Source organism: Pungitius pungitius, chromosome 9 (assembly GCF_949316345.1).
Source record: "Pungitius pungitius chromosome 9, fPunPun2.1, whole genome shotgun sequence".
Lineage (NCBI taxonomy): Eukaryota > Metazoa > Chordata > Actinopteri > Perciformes > Gasterosteidae > Pungitius > Pungitius pungitius.
The window spans coordinates 10,191,652-10,217,267 of record NC_084908.1 but is presented as its reverse complement, the minus strand read 5'-3'; the positions used below and the strand labels follow the sequence as shown (position 1 = coordinate 10,217,267).

Below are 25,616 nucleotides of genomic sequence, written 5' to 3'. Positions count from 1 at the left end.
CATGCAGCTATAGAGACTAGATGTAGCTGTGTCTCATTTGTGCTGTCTATACAAAAAGAAAAACCATTAAGAATGATTTTATGAGCTACAGAAATAAATTATGTTTAACTGTATGTACTAAAATTGCATGGGCCTTTCAGCAAATCTTAAATCAAGGCATACAAAGAAAGTTACTGCCATCTAGTGACTGACCCCGGAGCTGCACATGATGTGTAGACTGCCTCTTTTATTCCTTTACAGCTATAAAGCCCGTCACAAGGACACAATTGGATGCAATGTTTTAAAAAGACTAACACACAAAAAAGCTTCCAATGCATACATTTGAGGACACGTGACACGCGCTAACACGTGAAGATTCACTGTCAAACAGAGGTTTGATGTATTCTATTTCCTGTGCTATGCCGTAGCACATGTCCGTTGTGACTCTTCGTAGCTCCCACTATCGTAAGTAATTCACTTGTTGGTTGTTAGGTCAAATAAAGTTCGCAGCAATCAGCTGGCACGATGTTGTGCAAGTCGTTCCGCAGCTACGTCATACACCCGCGCCGCGTCCACCTTTCCAGAATTGTCAATGACACTTCGCACACATTTCTTGTAGGTTTTTGCTGGATTCGCCCGGTATTTGAAGCCTGAGGTGACTGCCATGCACGGGGCCCTGCGCACGGCTCTACGGGGCTGGTCTACCGCCGCCGGCTCGCCGATGATTCGCCACTGTTTAAAGAGCAGAGGTAAGCGCTGTCAGCTAAGAGCTAATGTGCTACACATGCTACAACACTAGCAATGTGGTCGGGGTGGAAGCTACAACGTTGGCTTTGTTTTCCGTTTGTTTCCTAATTGATGTTTATACCTAGGAGTACTTGTAGTACACTTGTTAGCTCACGTTGTTATCTCAAAGTGAGATATTGTTTGAAAGCTGCTATAACACAGAAACACGGCAGTAAGTAGCGATGCCGTTGTCTGTAACGTTACATTCTCACTCGTAACACTCACAAACATACAGAAGAAAAAAAGTTAAAATTGTATTCAAGTGTTTGATCTTCCAGTTACGGGCGAACTTTCAGCCCTTTGACATTCTTGAACACATGTCCCGTATAACTTCGTGATGTCGTTAAGTGTCTGCTACGCTACTGTAACGCAAAGCCCGCGTGTACGCTAGTTCCCCTGCAGCTGAGCTCACGTGTTTACAGCATCGTCCCGACCCCGCGCGACAGCGACGAGAAGGAGATGCTGGACCGGATTCTGCGCGTGGACCACGCCGGGGAGTACGGGGCCAACCGCATCTACGCCGGCCAGATGGCGGTGTTGGGACGATCTAGTATCGGGCCTCTGATCCAGGTGTGTGTGTGCAGAGTGTGACACGTTGTTGGTTGAAGAAGCACAGGGGGCTTCAGTTGATGACTCCAGATGTCAAAGTGTTGCATGTACCAAGCTCTCACAGCAGTATTGCCAATGTGTCTGGTTTGGGAAGAGTTCTACTGTATGGCGAATTAATGTTTAGACCTGACACTGGAATTTGATTTGGGTAGGGGGGTGAATCTGAAAATGTGTAATGTGTTTTGTCATTTTAAATGTTTTCTTATTGTCATTTAAATATTTCAGTCAAAATGTTCATTATTTCACATGGAAAAAGTTTTTAGTTGCTGTATTGTGTATCGGAAAAATGAAAAAACATATGAATGCATTCAGCCATAGTGTATCTGCATAGCTTGTTATACTTCATGTTTCTCTTTCTTTAGGAAATGTGGGATCAAGAAAAGAAACACTTAAAGAAATTCAATGAGATTCTGGCTGAGAGCAGAGTTCGTCCCACTGCGCTTTTACCCCTTTGGAATATTGCTGGATTTTTATTAGGTTGGTACCAGCCATAAACATACGGCATAGTGCATAATAAAGTTATGAGATCAATGAGTTTACAAAACGCATGCGAAGGAAAAACATTTTGACACGGTACCCATTTCGGAGTCCTTCAAGTCTTACTTATTATTTTTCTTTGGATATCTGCTGTAGAAGAATGCTCAATATCTTTTGTCTTATTGGTGGTCATCGCTGCTTTATGGTTTCATCTTAAATATGTATTCCTTTTATTTTAAATCTTCTGCAGGCGCGTCCAGTGCACTACTGGGCAAAGAGGGGGCCATGGCCTGCACTGTGGCAGTGGAAGAGAGTATTTCTGAGCACTACAACAGTCAGATAAGAGCTTTGATGGAGAAGGATCCTGAAAGATACACTGAACTATTACAAGTGAGTTAGTCAATGTTTTGTTCTGAAACACTGATGCTTGCATTGCCATTCTTGTGATATGTGAACAAAAACGATATCAATACAATAAAGCAGTGGATATTGTCACAATATAAAACTTTTTTAGTTTGGTCACAGTAGCATCTGTGCCAAACTACAGCACACGGCTGATTCCCATTCCATTTAACACCTGACAATCCAAATTCAGAGAGTTTTATAGTCAATGTAGAATGTTTGGTGGCACAGTAAATTCTTGTTTTTAATTGTAACAATAGCTTTCCAAATAAGACAATGCAAAAAGAGGCCTTCTTACAAGTAAAAGTACCTAAAATATCCGGCTCAATTAATCGTATTGTGTTTCATTGAAATAGGTTATAAAGGAATTCCGAGATGAGGAGATGGAGCATCATGATACAGGACTGGAGCATGATGCTGAAAAAGTAGGTATCTTCTACTTGTCTTCACAGCATCTTGCGCATACTTTTCACAAAAAAATAATTAAATTAAAATTGGCCTACACTAAAAGGCATACATATTGCTTGTAATTTATACTGTTTGAATACAGCAAGGACAGCTCCAATCAAAGCCTTATTTTTTTTTTCTTTAGGTTCCTGGATACTGGCTTCTAAAAAATGCTATACAGCTTGGCTGCAAAGTTGCAATATCTGTTTCCCAGCGCGTCTAACATAATATTTTTGAATAACTGTAGATTTCCCACCATTTGTCTGATTTGTTTACCTAGTTTGTTTAAAATGTAGATCTGAATCTAGCTTCATTGTAAATTAAACATTTATCAAGATTTAAAGAATTGTATAAAACATACGTCCATGTACAGTGTATAATACACACTGTTTAAGTCCGAGGGGGTTGATGCTTCCTGAATTCAATAGCAGATCTCTAAAATGATGTTAATGTATGTGCTCTGTCAATTTTTGGCACAATGAGATGCAGTTTGCCTGATACGAAATGTTGGTGATAAAAAGAAAACTTAATAATATGTCTTGTTTTTTTCTTACCTAAGGTATCTGAGTGATTTTTAGCTGTGACAAAGCTGTAACACTTGCCTAAAATCCCTGTATTGTGGACACATTGTTACTAACAAACTCTCCGGTTTCACATGTAATGGCTCATAAATCAAGCTGAGCAATGACTTGTCATCCTGGCCTTACTGCTAAGCGTCCTCACACAGCTATTCTGGGTACATTGGGTCACTGAGAGAGGGATGGACAAGAGGCTTTCCCAGGAGCCCCTAATCTATTGGACCTTTCAGCAGCTTGAGCAAAGTGTCTGCCTCCCATTTGCCGGTATTCATTGGTCCTCATCGCACACTTGAGTACTGATCTGAGGTCTTTTATCCATAGTTTAACCTCTTCATATACTGGGAGCATGATGATACATTGACTTTTTGTGGGTGGAGAGGGGGGCTGGTAGGACTCATCACTTGATTCTAATTTGTCTCCTGGCCAATTGAATTGAATTTAAAACTCATACAGATGGGTGGCAAATGGAGAAAGATAACAACATAATGTATCAAGCTGTTGAGCCACCACAAGTATATACTGCGTGCATGCGCATGGTTAATATATATATATATATATATTATATATATATACTATATATATGCACTTGCAACCCAACAGGAGTTATAATTCAAAAGTATATTCTGCAACATATTTGGCTAAACCAGAGTTACATTTGATAGCCCAATAGTTTAATTGGGTATCCAAAACCATTATTTTGTTAAACAACTCAGTAAATGTATTTATACTAAGGGTAAATATTCTATTACCTTAGCCGATCAGGTCTTTTCTATATAGCATAAGCAATCTGTATATTAATGTGCTTCACTATGATGAGCTTTTACTAACCAGGATCACAGGCTCTGATCTATTTTGCCTGGTCAGAGGAGGTATTTTCAGACTTGACCTCAAGGCTTCATGTGCCGTATTTCTTACATTCCTGAAATCTATAATTTCACCTGAATGAGGACCACCTGATGGTGCAGTGGCAAACCTACCCTCTCATATCATGTAATACCATTACCCCACGTTTATGTTAATGTTAATATGTTAACGTTTCATATGCAATATATTGGTACGATTTTTGGAATCACAGAGGCCCTTATATTGGTGTTCTGCTACAATTGTTTCCACATTGCACTAAGCAATAAACATTTTTTTTCTGATCGTCACTAAATAAAACAAGATGCTTCTTGTGTTGCGAACAATGTCATTTAAAGTCACAAGTGGTCACCGTGCATAAGTAGAATGAGTCTGTGGGCAGCTGTGCAAATCAGAAGTGTGGGATCTTACGCTCTATTATGTCAGGATGAAAGGTGCTGACAGTTAGAGTCAGCTATAGTGCTATAGTGAGGTGTGACCGCTTGAATAGCAGACTAAAGGGACAGCTCCATCTGTAGCACCTTTTTGGGGGACAAAAAATTACTGGTAAATAAACACGGCACTGATGACTCAGTAAACCGTTGTTGATAACCGCACATCAACATCTAAACTATAACTTTCATTATATAGTGCTAGTGATAATATAGTGCTTTGCAATATCTGCTTTAGTTGTAGTTTCACTTAATCAGACATCAACATTTTATGTCTACGGGCCATCAGGACTTCATTTGAACAGTTTATGTTCATTTCTCAGAAAAAAAGAAAAATCTGCTGAAACACTGACTGAGAAATTGGCAACAAGTGTTTTAAAAAGGGTAATAAAACTAAACTCAGACTGTCTCGCTAACCGTGAAAAATTTTGGTTGTAAATTCTGAATAGCACAAATAATACAAATCCTTATAAGTCATAAAATCTTTCGGATACAGATTGTATTGCTTCTTGGCTCGGCTGTATGCAGACACTGTCAGTAAGCAGGCCTTTCTACAGTTTGTGGAAACTAACAGAGCAAAAGCTCCCTCTGTAGCATTAGCCTCTGGGAATTTATTGATTGATGATGTTTTACTTTGGAATAACCATAAAACAATATTGTGGTACTGCCATAGGAATGGTATTCTTTCATATTTTGTAAAGTGCACACCACAAACATTTATTTTAATTTAAAAAAAACTGCACAAAGGGAAACGGTGAAGGCTTTGTGACACAGGAGTTTTGTTCCCTTTCCCTGTGACAACATGACCTATCTATTTGTGCACTGAGTGCATCATTCCATTGCAGAGTTTCCTCCCTAACATAAACTGCTTTCTTAATGTTGGACCATCAGGGTTAATCGAGGTTTACATTTTTGGACTCTTGCAGTTTTGAAGAAAATAGTTAAACATTTTGCTACACATTTTTGCTTTGTTGCATAAATAAGAACATTGAAGCTGACATCAATCTCGTCAACTAACTCAACAAGAAAGCAAATAAGCAACTGTTTCAAGATATCTTTATATTCAAGTTTTATACTACACCAACTTGTATTTCCCAATCCCTAATACAGAGAATAATTGTCCTTACTCAGTGCCCACATTCTCTTTCTTTCTTTTTTTATTATGATGAACAGACTGTTAACCCTGGGTACCCTGACGTGATATGGCTATGCATGGGCACAATTTTATCATGTTTTACCCGGCGAGCTCAGTCCAGTGGACCGCCTCGGGCAGTAAAGTTAACTCTCATGTCACCATCAATTTCATGTGAAAGTCACGTGCATTCCTATTTGAGTATGCATTTCCTTGATCCTTTAACAAGGGCCTGCCAGAAGTGAGGGGCCAATAAGTCGAACTGACTCAGAAGTGCTTTTCATATAGTTATGACTTAACTTGGTTATTTAGGTCAACTATTCAAATACAGCATCATGGGCTGAAAAATAGCCCAACTCAAACAGGCAACTCTGTAAACAGTAACTATCTTTGGTATGTCCATACCTAAAAATACTTTTAGTGTGATGTCACTGTGTGCTTTAGATTACCTTGTTATGGATTGAAACTCCTGGTTTTACCCAGTTTGTTTCTTCCTTGTGACACAGAAGTGAACATTTGGAATTGGTTCTGCTCAAATATGCATGTGTGCATGTCCACATGCCTCTGACTGCTAGCCGGGATAAATCTTTTGGGTGACTAAGGGGTGTGTGGCCTGAAGGAGCTGTAAACCACATGTCCACATGTCTCCACAACACATCATGCAAGGGGCAGACTTCACTTCAGCTGGAATGTTTGATTTACAACCAGCCACACTGTGCCATCTACCAATTGTTTTTGAAAAAGAAATGATTTATTCTTGTGCTGTTTTTTTTCACATCTTCACAACAAATAAGCTTGCAAAAAGTACATCGCACAAAACCAGACCTTTTAATATGCATCAAATGTCAAATGTATTCTGCAATAAATCATTGCTACAAATCACTGCCAATTAGATGCCAGACATATTTTTGGGAAAGTGTATAGTACGTTAAAAGAATCTTGGGGAGTGACATGAGGTGTACGTGAGAAACAAACTAAATATTTGATAATTTGTAATATGTAAAAACGTAAACAATCCTTGTTTCTACTTTCACATTTTACCATGTTCAGGCAATACAAATGGGTATTGGTTGCAGATAAATGATAATGTTATCCTTGTGTAATCTTGCAAAATTTAGATTTGGTTAAAATGATTGTTTCACAGAAATATAAATGTATTGTCAAGATGTAGTATATATGTTTATAATACATCATTGAAACTTTGAAGAGAACATTGGTTTCAATCCATAAATACAATCTTTTATGTCCTTTTTTGTAGGCCGACATAACACAATAACACATAACAATGTTAAGAATTTTTTGATGGTTTACACTGACAGGATGACTGAAAGGATTTTGGTGACGGTGGCCGAGGGGTGATCTCGACCCCTATAGACCAGCTTATACAATGAAACTACAATATGGATCAGCAATGTTTTACAAGTATTGGTTGAAAACAAACATAATCAGAGATCTCTAAATATTAGCTCTCTTTTTTTCTTTTGTGTTGATCAAATTTGTGACTCTGATCCCTGATATGATCTGACCCTGAGCTTTTGTTATCCATTGCACCACTACTAGCACACTAAACTAAGATTCAAATTGTAAACAGTTATTTATCAACCTCAAAGAGCTGCTTGTCCTGTTGCCATGCTGGTGTTGTATTACTTTAGTAGTATATTGTATATTTTGTAGTAGTGCACGACTTTATATTCCTTGCGAAATCACAGCATCATAGCTATAATGGAAAGCTGATTTCCGATTTTCTCCAATTGTTTTTTCAGGATGCGGATTCTGAGGTATATGTAATGAACCCACGATACTACTTGGACAAGAAGACAGACATCAAGGTGACATTTGGCTGAATCTTCGCTCATCAGCTGTTCTCACGCTGTGCTGTGCGATAGTGGAATTGCTGATCAGGTGTAAAGACCTATGCGGAGACCTCTTGTCGAAGCCTAGCATGGCATGACCCACTCCGCTGGTATCCATCAGTGCACTGACAGGCCCGGTGGTTCATCAGGCATGAATCCAAGGCCACGTTGCTGCTCCATTGTGTCACAACTTCCAAGGACAATCTGATCATTCAAGCACAGTATGCACCCACCTCATCTCCCTTCAGAACCAGTGGCCAACTTCGGCAGGAGAAAAGTATGAACATTATAATGGAAGACGTTTTTTGAGAAAAAGACAGGGATCTGATTGCTTGATATGTATTCAACTTTAGATGGTTTCAGTTCCCTAATCCCATAATTTGTCCTATACACCGCTTTGGCTGTTTGGGGTTGTGGTTTTATTCTTGAGGTAGAACACATTTGGCCCGGGTGAAGGTGCTTCTGGCACGCCGATGAGGTGAACAGAAATGCATCGTTTTGTTGTGAGAGGTTCAGCAGAGTGAGCTGCAGCTTCTCGCAGCACACGAAACGTATTTGCTTGTCGGCCATCCGATGCTACGCCTGTTATCTCAGCATCCCAACCCTCCTAAATCCAACACCTTGTATTTGTGCCATCGACTCCTCCTCCATCTATCACACTGATGCATTGGCAGTCTGCACAAGGTTACCACGCAAGGCCTCTTAACACATGGTTTAAGGCATAGCTTTGCCCACCCCACCTGCTAGCCGCCTGCAGTGGCCGAGCACTTTACACTGATCCCGCTAAGATCTGCTTGTCATCCTCCCTGATTGAACTGAGATTGTAACTCCAACCAGGTGTCATTTCTCTTGCCTGAGGCTCGTTTCCATGTGGTTTGTAAAAATGCCACTGTTATGTCTTATTAATCATGCGCCTCTGCTGGTGACAGTGTAGATTCAGAGGGATGCTGTTGTTCATTGTCAAATTACATGCAACATGTCAGAGAGGAGTCTGCGAGGCATGATCGTGGTGTAGTTCACAAGCGTATGGAAGATTTTATTTTATGACTAATGTTGCAACTGGGCCCTCAGCTCCACAGGTTGGTGATGACACGCATGCTCAGCAGACAAAGTGCCTGGACCACCCTGGCTTTAGGTGTCCTGACCTTGGGGGTTGGCAGTGAAAAATAATAACACAAGGGTAGAAAGAAGGCCTCTGGTGCTGCACATGGGGTCAAGCCGATGACCCTACAAGGCTGAAGTTCAACACTTCTCATGACCCCCTTATAGGTTATATAAAAATGCTTAAAATGCAATAGGGTTTAGAAGTGACATGAAAAGTTGGATGAGTCACTGGAGGAACAGCACACAAATTCACTTAGATCCATTGATCTGGTGCCTGCTGGGAAAAGCGGATCATTCTGTCCAATCCCATATCAAAGAAAAACCAAATAGCAGCAATGCCATCCCTCTGTTCGTGACATTCTAGCAAAATGGTGATAGATTTACAACAACTTCTTTCGTTTTTCAGCTATTTGCAGTATCTGTTAAACAGATTGTTGCATTGATTTCTGGGAAGACAGATGGTGGTGTGCATGCTTCAAGACGACTGAAGGAATGAAGAATTGTTCAGCTCGGTAGATCAAATTCAGTATAGTTATGTCCTTAGGGTACCTTTTTATTGCACGTAGGTGCATACGATCTCAAAGGAATATTTTTTAGCAGCTTGTTTTCTTTCTGGCCATAGTTGAAAGTAGATCAAATAGCTTGGAATGCTTGAAAATTAGACAAAAATGAAAATAAATCTGCCAAAGCAACAAGACAAACCATAAGTCTGCATTGTTTACAAGTCTTTAAATGGTAAGCCCATTATTGCAGGCGACATACCCTACAATTGATATTCTTTTGCCAGAAGAAAAGGAAAATCTTTAAGACAGATATTCATGCTTCCCATTTTACTTTACTCCATGGACCAATTTATAATATTTTACTTAGATGAGATTTGAAGGTTCAACTGTTTTTTTTGTGTGCTTAACTCGTTACTCCTGGTAGCAGCCTCTGGCCTTCCAAGCAATCATTATTTAACAGGATTGACACCTTAGGATGGTGTGCATTTCATCGTTGAGATCTTTAGTGCCCTTGGCCCCATGAACCTTCAACGATCAGTGGTACGTCACCCTTCAGCCATCCCAGTGGCATGAAGCTGGATTAACAACCAGGCAAAGCGTGAAACTGCCTACGGGGCCCAAAAACCCTGTGTCCCTGGATCAAAAAATGAGAAACTACATCACCTCTTAAAAGACATTTTGGGCTCCTTGCCACAGCCAACTAGTGTCCACCATCTGAGTCTTGAGAGTGTCTTCTCAATTGGTGACTACTTGGGAGCCGTTACGGTGCTCTTCATTGCCATGTCGGAAAGTGTTTGAAGTGTGTACTCCAATGACCTCTGGGTCACATACCTCCAAAGAGGGCTTTGTAGTTATGCTGACCATGTAGATGTTTAAATCAAAACACTGGTAATCAGAGATGGACGATGGAAAGAAGAGCTCATTCTTGAGCAATGGTCAGATGGGAGAGAGCTAAGTGGTGGGCGTGTGCACAGACCTGAAATGTGTTGGGAGACGCGTGTGTTATCGTTTCTCCTCAGCACCTCCCCTCGCGGTGTGTCGTCAACAGTTCATGTCAGGGTCTGGCTCGAGCTGCAAGTGAAAATGGGAGGAAATCTGATCCATATGATGGGACTATAAAGCTTACAGCTGATTTTCAGCCTTCATCAAAACCTGGTCTAAGCTTCATCTCTCCTCATGACTGGCATCCACATCTCACACGTGGTCACTGCGCTCTGAACTTCTCACGTTGTGAGCACCAGTTGTCTGCCTGACATCTGGGGTCAAAGCGGATTCTTCATAGAGAAGTAAGTAAATTCCCTGTTTGAAAAGTGTTGGAAATTAAGGTAGATAATCTATGGATGACTAGATAAGAGGAACAAAAGATCTGGTCCAAAAAGGATTCATGTTTTTATTGTACATGTATGAAGCCAGTTTGTGAATGGGTAATTATGCACTGTGTGTATATGTTCTTTTGTTGCTTCAGATATGAAGTTACTGGGCAAGGTAGCTTTCTTGCTTTTGCTCGGTGGAATCTGGTGTCAGAACAATCGTAACGCTAAAGCTAGTGGTAAGTCCAGCAAGAAATCTGGTGAGAACCAAGGAGGTGATGTTGACCAGTCTCCCTCGGTGGGTGGTCTGACTTCGGGAGCAGTGGGAAGCACCAGGAGCACCGGTAGCTCTGGGAGCTCTGGGAGCTCTGGAAGCACTGGGAGCTCTGTAAGCAGTAGAGGTAATGGAAGCTCTGGGAGCTCTGGGAGCACTGGAAGCACTAGAGGTACTGGAAGCACTGGGGGCTCTGGAAGCAGTAGAGGTATTGGAAGCTCTGGAGGCTCCGGGAGCTCTGGAAGGACAAGAGCGACTGGAAGCTCTGAAAGCTCTGGAAGCACTAGAGCTACCGGAAGCTCTGGAAGCACAAGAGCGACTGGAAGCTCTGAAAGCTCTGGAAGCACTAGAGCTACCGGAAGCTCTGGAAGCACAAGAGCTACTGGAAGCTCTGAAAGCTCTGGAAGCACAAGAGCTACCGGAAGCTCTGAAAGCTCTGGAAGCACTAGAGCTACTGGAAGCTCTGGAAGCACAAAAGCTACTGGAAGTTCTGGAAGTACTAGAGCTACCGGAAACTCTGAAAGCTCTGGAAGCACTAGAGCTAGTGGAAGCTCTGGAAGCACAAAAGCTACTGGAAGCTCTGAAAGCTCTGGAAGCACTAGAGCTACTGGGAGCTCTGGAAGCACAAAAGCTACTGGAAGCTCTGGTAGCTCTAGAAACACAGGAGGCACATCTGAAGCAGGGCGGGAGGCTGCTGCAGGAGCTCGAGCAGCTGGACAACAGACAGATGATATGAGGCTGCACTTCCTCAAAAATAATCAAGTTACATGTAATGATGGAACAACGGCTGGGTAAAACGTTCTGGATTATTTCTTTTTTTGTCAAAACGAAATTAGGAGATTCTCTCCATTTGCTGTCACTTTGCAGTTATTACAGCGATACATTGAACATCAGCGTTTCCAAACATGGTTGCATTATCTCCATCTCCATTTCCTCGTTCTTGTTTATTTGTGGGTCTGCAGGTTTTACCTAAAGGAGTTCAGAGGAAGCCGCCGATGGCTGTTATTTTTGGAAGGTGAGTTTTTAAAAAGCCAACTGGTTAAATTGGTCCCCAAAGGTCAGCCTGTTTTGGCGTGACGCCCCCATTGGAATTTGGATGTGGATGTCATCTTGTGAACTCATCTTACGTTATCCTCCTTTTTTGGTTACTGCCTGTCACTTTGATAGACTTTGAATGTGGGAAATGTATGAGAGGTGTGCATCTTTATCTTACTATAATGAGTTATATGTTTTATTACTGTACTGTTATTAATTGTATAGGGCAATTCCTTTGTTTATGTAAATATAATCAAGTCATATTATCTCCCTCCTTGTACGTCAAACCCCTATGCACAAGTTGAACCTTAATCTACAAACAAGGTGTTGGCGGTTTTCAAATTAAAAGAATCATTCATCTTTTTTGCCCAACCATGAGCAAAAATTCTTGTTAGCAGGCAAGGCTACAGGTGCATTCCTATCGCTGTGCCTGATGTGAATGTCTAATATTAGTTTCAATTATTTTTAGGGGGCTGGTGCTGCCACAGCAAAGATACCTGTGATTCCAGGTACCAAAATATACCCAGACTAATGAGCTCATCGGGGTGGCCACAAACTAAAATAGGTAGGTCAGTTGGCAGTTGGCATTGTTTTAAAATGCATGTCACACTCTTTAAAATGCATGTTATACTGTTTCCTATTTTACGTAACCTTTTGTGAGACATATGGATATCTGTGTGATCTCTGATTGCTGCTGATTTACAGGAACTGGAATTTTGTCTTCTCAAGCACAGGAAAACCCACACTGGCATAATGCAAACATTGTGTAAGTACTTGCATATACTCACTGCTTGTGGTATTCTGGCTACTAGAAGTCACATGCAGACATTAATCATTTGTCAATGACAAAGAGAAATCTTCCCATCCAAATGTATGTTTCCATTTAAGACATGATCTAATTTTTTGTGCCTATTGTGGCTGTACTATATTAATTGTTTTTTTGGCCCCTTGGCATTGGGCAGGTAGTGCAGGTTATTAGTTTTTAGTAAGACTTTTTTAAATAATGAGAAACTGCCCGCTGTTTCAGGAAGAGGTTGGTGATTATGGTGAGCAGGAGCCAAAACAGCGAGATTAAACATGTTTAAGCGCTCGACAGAATTCAGGGGAACAGAGGGAACTCTAAATAGGTTTGACATCGAGGGTATGAGTCCTAGTTGGTTACTGGATCGATTTTATGAACATTAAAGACTACCTTTTAAAGACATTTTAAAACACAATGACCAATTAGTAGGACCAATAGCTAATTACGGTTATCTTGTTTGCCAAAATACGTTTGTGTCCTTATCTGCAGATTCATTCCGTACTGCTCCAGTGATGTGTGGAGTGGTACGGGTGTAGCCCTAACACCTCCTCCAAGGCCACGGCAGGGCAGGGAAAAAGAGAGGGATCCAAATACAAATGCGAGTAAGTTTCTTCAGATCCTTAACGTGTTTTCCCCTGAGTAGTATCCTATTCATGCAGTCATTTGATGTGTATATTTGTTGTCAGCTGAGTACACCTTCATGGGATCCCTGATTATCCGTGAGGTCATCAAAGACCTCATTCCCAAAGGAATCAAGCAGGCCAAGGTTGTCATGCTGTCTGGCACGAGGTGAGTTTGGTTCACGCTTGCGCTTTGATGCTCACCACCATCTCCATGCCCAACATTAAACAAGGGAAGCTCTATTTTGGGTGTATCCTCTTGTCAACAATAAAGACGTAATGTCTATTAAAGGGCCTTGCCTGGTAATGGGGCAGATTTCTCCAAGGTTAGCAGCATGGTTGTTTTGACTCCGCCAAGACCGAAAACAAGATCTACACTGCGAATGGGAATAGCTGGCATGCCCTGTCGTCATGATACCTTGAACAAAAATGTCTCTCTATCAGTGCTGGGGGAACAGGTGTTTTGCTGAACATCGAGAGGGTGGCAAGTCAGCTGGAGCAGCTCGGTGCAGAGGCTCAGGTCAGAGGACTCGTGGATTCCGGCTGGTTTCTGGAGAGTAAACAGCAGAGATCACCTAATTGTCCCGAGACTATTTCCTGCTCACCTGAAGATGCTATCAAGATAGGACTCAGGTAAAGCCATACATTCTTCAGTCAGCCTATATATATGTAGCATGTAAAGGAAACACATTCATAGGCTAGATACAGAAATGATCTGTCCTTTGTCGTAATAAATATAACAGTGCTGTTGTGTTTTATTGCCGAAGCAACTGAGCTATAGATTAGTGTGTATTGAAGGTGTGTGTTGTTTCCTCAGGTTGTGGAATGGGGTTGTACCTGAAAGATGCAGGAAGCTCCATAAAAGAGGAGAGGAGTGGCAGTGCTTCTTTGGCCACAAACTGTACTCTACCTTGACCTGTGAGTGCTGGCTGGGGCCGCTTAAGTTTATCATCAGTAGTGCATTGCCCCTCGAAAACATGCCTGTTTATAACGGGTCGAAGTCTTGGCCTGCGGTGTTGCTGCTTGCGGACCAATACACATGCCGTCACATATTTGCGTCACGCATCCAAGTCGCAGCTGCCCTTGGTCAGAAACAGAAATAGCCTGGTAAACAGGAATAAGAATCATTCAAGGCATCCTTTTTCTTTTCAACTGCTTATTTAATCTGGAAACATTGATGATGTGTTGTTTGCATCTGTTTTGTTTAATCATTTGTTGCCTTAAAATTGAACCAAAATATAAATTTGCTGGTATTAAAACTGAAACAATGAGCCGACTGCAGTCAGGTGACAATGCTCTGCCTCTAGATTTATCACTATGTGTGTCCCATTGCACACATGTCATCTAAGCCATTGTTGATATAAATGTATGAATAGATCAGGTTAAAACTAAGCATTTTGGTTTCCCCGTAGCCCCTCTGTTTGTTGTGCAGTGGCTGTTTGATGAGGAGCAGCTGAGAGTGGAGAACATCTACATGGGAGGACATAGTCTGTCCGAGGAGCAGTGGCAGTACATTCAGAACCTGGGCCGAGAGCTCAAGATCTCACTGAGAGATGTCACGTAAGACCCCAAAAGCCTGTCTGGAAGAAGACTGATATTAATAAATCCAAACACCAGCGTGTTTAAAGAGACGGCTGTATTCTTGTTTGTGTTTTTCAGAGGAGTGTTTGCTCCGTCCTGCCTCTCCCACACAGTGATTACCAGAAGGTAAGAGTGGATATATGACTCCTTTGGTGGTAATGCAATTTCATGCCTTACACCCCTCATGTTTACGCAGTGAGCTCATTTAGCTTTTTTTGTTTGCTCATTGCATTCTTTACTTTACCAAATGCCATTGCACACTTTCCTTAAACCCTGTGTAGCCGCATACATAGACACTGGTGGGTCAGTGCTCGGTTCACAGACAGTATTTAACTATTCTTTATGGGAGAAGATGAATGTCCAATAATTGAAGGTCATTTCTCAGTAACACTTGCTGCAGTAAAATAATGAAGTGCCATCTTACGATTGGTCCATGACATCACTGAAGACACTTTCCTTGTCCTTACTATGCTTTCTCCTTCACTTTTTTTTTTTTCTCTACCTTTCTTGTTGCTCTACCAGCAACTGGTTGAGTTTCCAGGTAAAAGGTACCTCTCTGCCACGGGCCCTGCACTGCTGGGACAGGAGTCTAGAGGCTACACGCAACAACAAAACCCCTGCGAAAGGCTGTCCTTTCCACCTGGTGGACACCTGCCAGTGGCCCCAGTGCAACCCCACCTGCCCAGCCTTGGTGGACCAGGCCACCCAGCAGGAGCTCACTTTAATCCAGATGCTAGTCGCCATGGGCCTTGACCTCCAGAAGCTGGGCCTGGATCCCCAGGAAGATGCAGTTTCTCTGGCAAGAATGGTCACCAATGGTGGCTAAATGTCAGTGGATAGAAGCTTGAGCCACGCAAAGGCTCAAAGAATAAATAATGTAATAATGTAACCATAGAAATAGTACAGAAATCCGGTTACGTGGTCTTGTGCTGCTCAGCCGTCCATTATGCTTCATGTGTCTGTTAAATTTGTGACTTGACTGGTGGGTATGTCAGTGAGTTTCAGTGGTTTAGCGGCCCCTCTACTGGACACTGCAGAAAAGAGCTTTGGGTCTAAATGAGAGGCATTTCAGTTGTACTGGTTAAACAGCTTTGAGTTTCAGCAGATGGTCACACATTTACACACTATACAGGAAATCAAACTTTATTGCATAGCAACAGAGTTGAATAATTTAGATTTAGATGAGCAGATGTTCCATCCAAATGTTGGCACATGCTGCTTTGACAAGACTCAGAAAACATTTGCACGCAAAATACAGTACCAGTCAAAGGTTTGGACACATTTTATTATTCATTTTAATGAGAAAGTGTATAGAGACCTTTGACCGGAACTGTACATATGTAGGCTATCATTTTGATAAGCTTTAAAGAAAAATGTATATACCGTTAAGGACTTTACCAAACACTCATACAATAGCAGTTACTTTTGATGTGCCAACTTTTGGATATTCTGATTTGGATTAACAGTGACCCAATCATTTATTTGAACACACACAATTCCAAAGACACGGATTGTCATATCTGAGTTTTAGTCTTTAGCTCCTGATGGGGAATGTGCATGATGTTCTTCTGTATATGCAGGCAGGATTTCAACTATTTACCATGTGATGTTTGCATTCAATTTATACATTTTCTTTAAAAACAATAAAAGCTGGGGTTATTTACCGCAGTTGCAAGGATCATCTAGTGACATGCATGGACAAAATACAGATGTATTGCCATCGTTAATTTGTATTTACAATTCATGCTTCCTTTCCAATGTTGTGCATGTTTTGAAAGGAAGTCTCACATTTTACTGTACATTTATGTTTTTTTTAATCTAGGTATTGTAAAAAATAATGATAATGTGACAATAATTGTACATGCTGTTAACAAGCATAAGACTGATTTGTTGCTCAGGTTGAAAAATAATATAAAGGTTTGAATTGGCTCTGACAACATGGACTTGTTTCCGGTTCATCGTGTTCTGTTGTAACACAATAATAATCTATATGTAAAAAAAATGAAATGAGAAGATGCATATGGTGTGTCCTTTGTTTCTGCCATCTGGCTATTTTTCATTTAGACAGGAATAGGCGGCCAGTTTTTGGAGCAATACCATGTATCAGTGGAACAGGGAAATGTCTGATGAACATATACATCTAAAAATGAACTTGTTTTGTTTGTTAAAAAATAACTTGAATAAAAGAAGACATTTTGTTTTGCAACACCAGCTGCATGGTACAGATAGTAACAATCTAATGATAAAAACAATGGTTGATATATCTTTAACAGGAAAAGAAGCAAAACATTTGTTTTGCTTGTGTCAATGGACCATTTGAAAGAAACAAACTGTTTTATCATTTTTATAAATAGGAAAATACATTCACATATTGCACTAGCTAAACGCATAATGGATACAAACGTATGTATGCAATTTCACATATTTACTACTGGGAGGCGCTGCTTTTCATTTGACCCATATTAACTAAAGGTCCTGATCGTAATTTTCAGTCAAACGGGGTTGCAACATTTTATTTTGTGTTGTAAGGCCTTTTTTATCCAATATTAACGGAACACGTAAATGTACAAATACTCTCTGTATCGTTTTATGTTGCCACAGCGTTTGTGCTGTGCGTTTTTTAATCAAAAAACTGAAGACAGTAATTTCCTGGTGTGGTTTATCTTGACGTGAAGAGGTCTTTGATTTCTTCCCATAATGCATTGCTGTGGAACTCCACTTCCTCTTTCCGCCATATTGCAGAACCGGTAAGAAGCCTTTTTTCTCTGCCACTGTCAATCTTCTAAGTATCTCAAGCATCTGAATGTTTTAAGTACCGCTTAGTTGTTCATCTTGAACTAAAAGTGCATATTAATGATTTGAGACGATTATCGCATCGATTGGTGAGACGAGTCAAACACAGCTGGACTTTTCATTTCACCGAGCTGTTCTCTGTTCGGCCCTGGGTAAAGGTGCGTTGTAGGCGCCTGAAACGGTTAGCTACGAAATCACAGGAGTATCTTTTAAGAATAAGACAATTACGCTTTCCTTTGATTTGCGAGTATAACTCACTATGTCCTTGCTCGACATAGTATTTTAGTGTTGGGGGGTGGGGGATGCTTCCCTATAATGTCAATGTGAAGTAGCGATAGTCGGATAGGCTAAGTAATGTTAGCATATCTGTGCTCGTGAAGACATGCTTTGTGGTAGTTCTCATTCAGGGATTTTCAAGCAAACCTGGAGTTTGTGCCGCTGCGCGCAAAATCCGGCTGTTACGGAAGAACGTAGAACACCAGTATGCTGTTATTCGCTTTGTGTGTTTGTGTGAAACGATAGTTGACTTGTGTCAAATTTCACATCCGGTGCCGTCCTTGTACACTAATTTATTGGTAGAGAATGTGGTTCCCAGACCCTCGATAGTGTTTCGTTCGTGTTGTCCGTGGTGCGATGCTCCTTCTCTAAGCCAATACTTCAAGTTGTACGTTAAATCAAGGGTTATGTATTATCTCCGTAGTCAGTATAACATTAAATGTAGTGAAGGGGTTTGAGGGCGCTGAAAAATATCCCCACTGTGGGTCGTGATGCTGTGTAGCATAGCTGCGTTTCAGTTAGTTCTGTCTCTCACACACATCTGTCTAATCTCACCGTGGTTCTCTTGTGTCTGCAGGCATCATGGTGCGCATGAACGTGCTCGCGGATGCCCTTAAATGCATCAACAATGCTGAGAAGCGTGGAAAACGCCAGGTCCTCCTCAGGCCCTGCTCCAAGGTTATAGTGCGCTTCCTAACCGTCATGATGAAGCACGGTGAGTGATCTGGTTTGAGTGAAGTGTGTTTGGTCTAAAGCTGTAAATGTGTCATGTTGAAAGAGACCCACTTTCTTTTCATCATATGAACAATGCAAGCCACGAGTGTAAAGTTGTTGAATGAATGGCCAACATTTAGAACGTTTTTTTAAAGAATGGTATTGGGTGTCTCAATGAGATCTAAAATATACTAATGGCTCAGATCTTGATGCTAATCATTTGTCATTTGTATTTCCAGGTTACATTGGTGAGTTTGAGATCATTGACGACCACAGGGCCGGAAAAATTGTTGTCAATCTCACAGGCAGGCTGAACAAGGTAAAATGTCTTTCTTTTTTCAATGCTACAGCTTCTGAGACTTTCAATTCACGGCATTGTTTGGATTTACAGTTTGCATGAGTCTCATGCATTAGCCTAAGATACAGAATTGAACGGTTTCTTATGTCTGCCCTGCCAAACAAAATGCATGCGGCAATAGACCTTTTTTTATTTTACATACAGTATTTGCAGTCCCTCGTGGATGCGAAGTGTTAACAAGCGTGTTTTTGTCTTTCAGTGTGGAGTGATTAGCCCACGTTTTGATCTCCAGCTCAAGGATCTGGAGAAGTGGCAGAACAACCTGTTGCCATCAAGACAGTTTGGGTAAGAATCCTATTTCGTGTGTATTTCAATATGTACTATATGATGCAGGCAAATTGTATAAACCAAACACATCCAGCCTGAATGGTATCAGTGGGGAAATGCTGGACCTTAAAGAGTGAGATTGGCTTTAATCAGTTCATAACATGCTCTGCTTGCCTTCTGGGATGTTTGCTTTCATTTGGTGGTCCTTTGGGCTTCCATTTTTATTTTCTATATTCTAAAAGGTGGTATTCATGTGCTCACAAACTCAATTTGCTGTATGATAAACTAACATGACCATTTGTATACTGGGATAACTAATGCAATTAGTCTTTCAAGCATTCACAAAAGCAGTAACTATCCTAGAAGGACAGGGTGGTTGCTCGTCCACCGCTGCATTTCTCTTCTAGTTTGTATAGTGTTTGCACTCCTTTAAAATCGTGCAGGTTCTTCTAACTGGGAGTAGGCAGATTGTATCCAAGTTACTATGAGTAACATTAATACACTAACGTTACAGATATTTATTTATAATCTGTGGGAAAAGCATTGGCATCATTGTCGTGCAGATATTGCAGCGGGTAGGAAAATAGTTTCAGATGCGTGTGGGGAAAACTTTTTGATATTTGTATTTAGACGAAAATGTGAATACTTATTTTGAAATTGCCTACTGGTGTGAAGATAAAGGACATCTGGAGCAGCTTTCACAAGCGCTGAATGTCTTATGCAATTATGTTAAAACATCAAGTGGATGGGTTCTGTTACCCATTGGCTTTGTTTTGCTATTATAGTGCTGGTGCAATGAGAACATTGTCCTGGCCTCACTGCTGTGGTCCACAAAAACATGGGACACTCAATACTTAGTCTTTGGCTCTTTTAGAACAACCAATGTGGCAATTGCCGTTACAGATGGAAACCCAAAATTGATTGAGAAGGGGAAATAATGGTCTCACCACTTAATTCTCTGTGCAAGGGAACCCTGAATAATGGACCCATCAGTGCTTTAATCACTGTTTTTTAGAGTTTACCCCTGTAGAAAACCGGTAAAGTAGTTTGGTTCAGTACTACATTATTTTGATCAGTGAAAGAGTTCATGTAGACATAACTGATGGGAATAATTTCTCTGAAGCATTGCATTTTGTTCAGTATCTGTAAAAGGCTCGCTGTGTTGTTGTGATGCTGAGGCTGCTAAAATTCAAGCAAATAAAAATAGATATTATTCGGGTCTGAATCTGATCACTACTTTAGATGACCGGTTACCATTAGGCTGCAGAAGCTTTTATGTTAGTGTGGGACTAAAAGCATGATCATCACTAGCTGGTATTTGTTTAAAGTGGAAGGTTTTCTCGTGTAGATGGTTAATCGAGGCAGTCATGGTTTTCATGATGCATATCGTCTTCTGTAGAAGAGGGGGTTTTGCAGTCTGAGAAGCACTCAAGGCTGTTCAATTTTGAGAAGTATACAGCCAGTATGAACCCGATCGAATACTGATCCTACCAGTCCCTGTCTTCTCCTATACAATCAAAAAAATAAAGGGTCGTAGAGTAAGTTTTCGTAGTTGTTGCTGCTTGGGTAAACCTAAAAAAGCTAATTATTTGTAAAGATTTTCAATTGCTGATTGTGAAGGTATACTGTGGCTTTAAAGTATTTCTAGTGTAAGAAAATGTTTGGGAGGCCCATTTATCTGGCTCCTTTATTTTCAGATCCATGTTTGTTACTACTGGGTTCTTAATGCAAACTGCAATAGTGATCTTTGAAAGGTGCTGTATCTCGATTGGTGACCTTCTGACTTGTTTCCACAGATACATTGTGCTGACCACCTCAGCTGGCATCATGGACCACGAAGAGGCCAGACGGAAACACACAGGAGGCAAAATCCTTGGATTCTTTTTCTAAAATGTAAAGAACTAAAAATAAAAAATGACAGGTTATCACTTGAAGTCTGCTGTAACTTATTTCATAAGAAGTGGCTTTCAAACTAATTTGGATGAGACAAAAATCCCCCTAGAACACATGAGCGCCTTCTAATTGGAGGCCTGGGAAAGGATCAGCAAAGAACTGGCTTAATGAAGTTAGTTGATGTTTCATTTCCATTTTAAATGATGAATCTGGGCTAATTCTATGTAAGCAGTTTTTATATGTACTAAGCACCCCGTAGTCATCCCACTACACATTTCTTGCTGTAATGTTACTTTGCGAGGTAAGAGCCCAAGAAGGCAAACAGTTCATCATTCAATATTCAAAACCATTCTACCTGGTATTTCCACGTTGCCAAAGAAGCACCTCTTTCATATTCTCTACTACTACTACTACTGTGATGTGACTGGGGGGGGGAATAGGTTAGAAAGGGAGCATAAAACAGCTGGCTATTCTAACAGGGCAGCACTGCCGATTCGGATTGGCTAACAGGGCTGTCAGTCACTTGTTGGTTTGTATAGATTTATTCTATAATTTAGTTTGACTCCTGGCTAAGAGAAAAAAAAATGGTTTCACCTAGATCAAGTAGCATATACTTTAAGACTGACTGGATGTTTGAATGTGTGGTCACAGCTCCTCGTGTAATGAAAGGTTCAAAAAGCAGTAAAAACTCATCCTGTGCTGCGGCTGTGCATCAAACTGAGAAAGGAATCAAACATTTCAGTCAACCCGCTGCAAGACCAGCCTGCTTATGTCTATTGAGACCACAAACTTCTGCAAGTGGTCAAAAAGTTTTTTAAATTTTTTATTGACTTGACTGGAGTGCAGAGCAAGCTCTACTGAGGACATCCATCACCGTGGCCCCCTGCAACCATTAAGCCACATCAGCTTTACAACCGCCAGCCTGTAAGGAGGCCCGGCTCGTCACCCGGCCATCCAATCGTCACAGTGACCTTTTTCCAGGGTCCTCTGTGTATTTAGTCTCATCGTTTGGTGTCTCGCTGCTGATCTCACGTTTGACTCTGAAGAGCCTGCAGCCTGCTAATGCAACATCTCTCTCCAACTAAGAGCCTCACACACGCTGCCTGCCTGCCTCCCTCATGGCTTTGCGGCACTCAAGCGCTGCCTTGTAAAAAAAAAAAAAAAACAAACCCGGGCTGCTGTTTTGGGAAATCGGGGACACGAGCCAGGACTCGACGCTGCGAGACATCAGAGGGGCTGGAGGAGTACGGCACTCATGCTCTGTTCCAGACATTTTGATACTCCTGGGGTCAGCTGTCTTGGCAGCAACAAATAAACCCCTTGATCAGACAGCATGTAAACACTTGGATAGCACTTTGATAGTTTTCTTAAGTGGGGGGATTCTGTCAAAGTATCAAAGAGCTCAGACCAAACGAAGCAGAGCCAAAACTCCCACGGAGCAACTTATTGACTGGTTTGGTCAGCGGCTCTAAGCTTGAAGTCGGTCTGCGACCTTGAAAGCCTCTAACACCCCATCACTCCCATTTACGCTGTCTTTTTCTTCACTTTCTTGTAAAAAAAAACAAGCACTTCTGGCAGACTCCAGGGGAACGATGCTCCCCTGGGGAGAGATTTGTGAAAAGATGCTTTTAAGAACACATTTGTGTTGAACTTTGGATAGTGACATTTATATACCCTTTCAAAGGAATACAGTGTAATATTTAATGTATTGCAGCTTATCCAGATCAGTGTGTCCGCTCATCTTACAACGTACGTATGAAATGAAAAAACGTTGAAATATCAAACAGGAATGTAAGTTCCATAAATTATGAAAAACTTTAAAAATAGGAATTTTTAGTATTTCTTTGGAATTTATTCAGCACAATCAAAATAATCCAAATAGTCCTAAAAAGTGTTACTGTGACCATCCCATAAGTATTCCAGCACACTTGTATTGTTGCCACTACTAAATCATTAATTTATTTGTGATATTTGTGTTTTTGAGCTGAGTTCAATGAACACCATCTCCCTTAAGCCTGAGACCAGAGTGTAATTAGTTCACCTTTCTCTCTGTTGCCATTTTTTCTATAAATTGTAACAGCCACATGGTTGTTTACGGCTGAAACACTCATCAAGCTGCAGCGGAATGCAGCTCGCTTTGATAACGAAAGCTCTCTGCAAAGGAGTCACAGGTCTATTTTTACTGATTGGCTGCCCAAATTAGGCTTAGACTTTGCAGGTTGAGGACCCTTCAGACCCGTTTTAGCTGATGGGCTGCAGCCTTAAGAAGCACTAAGAGCACCTCTAGTACAGGGACCAAACTCCCGAGGCACTCTCAAACTGAAAATGGCTTGAGGAGGACGGCTTGAGGTCAGGACGAACTCATTCTGAAAGGCCTTCCTGCAAGTGCAGCCATACACGCATCTGGGGACCCGGGATGCACAGCCTCCAACACCTTCCTCCAGTCCGCACCATATGTCAGCTGGATCCCCGAGATCTCCCCGAGGGGGTTGGAGCAGCGCTGAGGAGGAGGAGGAGACGCACCGCTCTCAAAAAACAAATGGAATACATTAATACGCAAAGAAAAAGTGTGTCGTTTGGCTTGCTTCGATAAAAAGAGCCAGAAGCAGACTGCAAAATATTGTGTTTGATACCATGGTGATATGTTATAGGTTGTGATCTGAGTAAATCATCTAAAGAAAAATGCCTGAGAATTTTGTAAAAATAATGTAAAAAAGAAGAAAAAAGAGTTTGCTCAAATCACAAAGAGAACCCACACGTTGTGGTATGTAGTCCAGCAGATCATTTCCAAATGTATTGCTACTCTCTATGTTCCAAACACCCAATAAAACTGTGAAAATGATCATACGCTGCAATTTACAAGTCAAAGGAAACCCTTGAAATTCTCTTAACATCTTTTGTATTACTTTTTTTTTTACAATGTGGTTTGAGCCAAATGTGATAGTGTTTGGCTGCAAAAGCAACTGAATTGATGACTTGAACCAATTCTCTGATATTCTTGTTTAAAATTAAATGTCAAAAGTTCCCGTTTACATCTTGTCAGGGTGTGGAGGGAATGGGACACAGTGTTGAAAGCACGTTTTAAGGTGATTGTTCCTCCTGCTAACCTCTCCCATTCCCGTAGAATGGTACAAATTCAACGAGGGTCAGAGGTGTCCTTTCCCAGTGGGATGTGGATGGACCTCGAGCAAAGCCATTCAGACCTGTAAATTCCTTGCAGGATGAAAGCATTTTACAGTTGACGCCGAAGTCCTTGTGCAAACACAACATCCATCACCACGGAAAACTGAGAGACGGGCCGCTGGAGTCTGGAAACGTATTAGCTGCTCGCTATAATGTCATCGGTTCTCACAGAGCTCCTTTGTCCAGCGGCACTGTGTGTAACAGATGCCCAATAGAGGCCTAATACCCGCAGCTCCACGCGTGCCGTCATTGGAGTTCCCCCGCTGACCACTTGGAGGTAGTATACATACGTTTCATCATCTGCATTCCTCCTCACGAGGCCTTCGGGCTGGCAAGACTAATTATGATTGATTCGTAGATAACAGAATTAATATTGGAAATTGCAGTAAAAGTTCAAAATGTGGATTCAGTCAAAAGGCCGACGTTTCTTTTATTCCGCTCTAGATTGTAGCCCCGCTGCCATTAATGACTCAGTAAGTCGCAGTCAAATGAGGGGGAAAGACAAAGGCAGTCTGAAAAGTTGAAGTGAATGTGCAAAGTGAATTGAGGCGAATGCCTTAAATGTATATATTAGATATATTTTTCAATATTCCACTAAAGGGAGGGAGAATACAAAGGATATGAAATCTGACTGAATGACAGATTTTGAGGTGTTCAGCAAACCACGCAGCGTTTCTGTCAAATGAAAATGAAAATTTAAATTCAAACGGGGCTTTTTTCTGTTATAAGCAGACAAAACCAACATTAAAGAGATCTCAGCTCGTGAGGTAGCACAGTCCTATGAATTGCACGCAATCACAGCTTACGTTATCATATCATGTTGCAGAGATCATTCTTTGCTTTGCACTTCTCCTCCCAGCCATGTGATTTATTCCACCACCCAACACAGCTCCGACACACAGCGTATCTACAAACACCAGAGGAAATTCTGGTATAAATGGTGACCAGCTGGGAATGAAAATGTATCTTTTGTTGAGCGTGAGAGAGAGGAGGACCGTCGTATCTTCAAATACGAATGAATTCCCATTCCAAGGTGAAATGGAGGGCTGAGCATTGTCATACGGTCATTTCCCTGATACACTTATCTCGTGTTTTTCACTCTCTGCCCTATCTCTGACTGTATGCTGGGGGACCAGGGGAAACCAGGGAGTGCCGGGTGGGAAGTGTGCACGCGTTGGTGTATTCATGGTGCAGAGGAGTCTAGTGTGCATATGATGAATGAGATAGTTAGGAAGGAGAGAATTTATGGCTGCGAATGCAGCCATCCATTCTGCCCTGCAGTCCCTGGCTGTCCTCAAGGGCATCATGCTCCTCCAGGTCCCATCTTTGGTGGATCACTGGGGATCCT

At 41.4% G+C, this 25,616-nt stretch overlaps 3 protein-coding genes across 4 annotated transcripts; all 3 read left to right on the top strand.

Moving 5' to 3' along the window:
* The first annotated feature begins 302 nt into the window (after window positions 1-302).
* On the top strand, window positions 303-3,230 carry coq7 (coenzyme Q7 homolog, ubiquinone (yeast)). 2 transcript variants are annotated; one of them, XM_037471640.2, is made up of 7 exons: window positions 303-444; window positions 599-728; window positions 1,157-1,335; window positions 1,737-1,851; window positions 2,102-2,241; window positions 2,610-2,678; window positions 2,846-3,230. In XM_037471640.2, exons 2-7 carry the CDS (start codon window positions 644-646, stop codon window positions 2,921-2,923), a joined length of 666 nt encoding a protein of 221 aa, XP_037327537.2. In that variant the 5' UTR covers window positions 303-444; window positions 599-643; the 3' UTR covers window positions 2,924-3,230. The 2 variants fall into 2 exon arrangements, with proteins under 2 accessions (XP_037327537.2, XP_037327538.2); XM_037471641.2 differs by lacking the exon at window positions 303-444 and having other exon boundaries at window positions 602-728; window positions 1,188-1,335.
* A 7,093-nt stretch (window positions 3,231-10,323) lies between these two features.
* Window positions 10,324-16,857, top strand: notum2 (notum pectinacetylesterase 2). The gene is made up of 13 exons (XM_062564540.1): window positions 10,324-10,448; window positions 10,628-10,837; window positions 11,411-11,537; window positions 11,709-11,761; window positions 12,251-12,346; window positions 12,487-12,547; window positions 13,073-13,185; window positions 13,270-13,372; window positions 13,648-13,836; window positions 14,021-14,121; window positions 14,616-14,763; window positions 14,863-14,910; window positions 15,307-16,857. The coding sequence occupies exons 2-13, from the start codon at window positions 10,630-10,632 to the stop codon at window positions 15,608-15,610; spliced, it is 1,551 nt and encodes a 516-aa protein (XP_062420524.1). The 5' UTR covers window positions 10,324-10,448; window positions 10,628-10,629; the 3' UTR covers window positions 15,611-16,857.
* Window positions 16,858-17,427: 570 nt separating this feature from the next.
* On the top strand, window positions 17,428-21,117 carry rps15a (ribosomal protein S15a). The gene is made up of 5 exons (XM_037471651.2): window positions 17,428-17,531; window positions 18,431-18,568; window positions 18,807-18,886; window positions 19,125-19,210; window positions 20,989-21,117. The coding sequence occupies exons 2-5, from the start codon at window positions 18,436-18,438 to the stop codon at window positions 21,080-21,082; spliced, it is 393 nt and encodes a 130-aa protein (XP_037327548.1). The 5' UTR covers window positions 17,428-17,531; window positions 18,431-18,435; the 3' UTR covers window positions 21,083-21,117.
* Window positions 21,118-25,616: the final 4,499 nt, after the last annotated feature.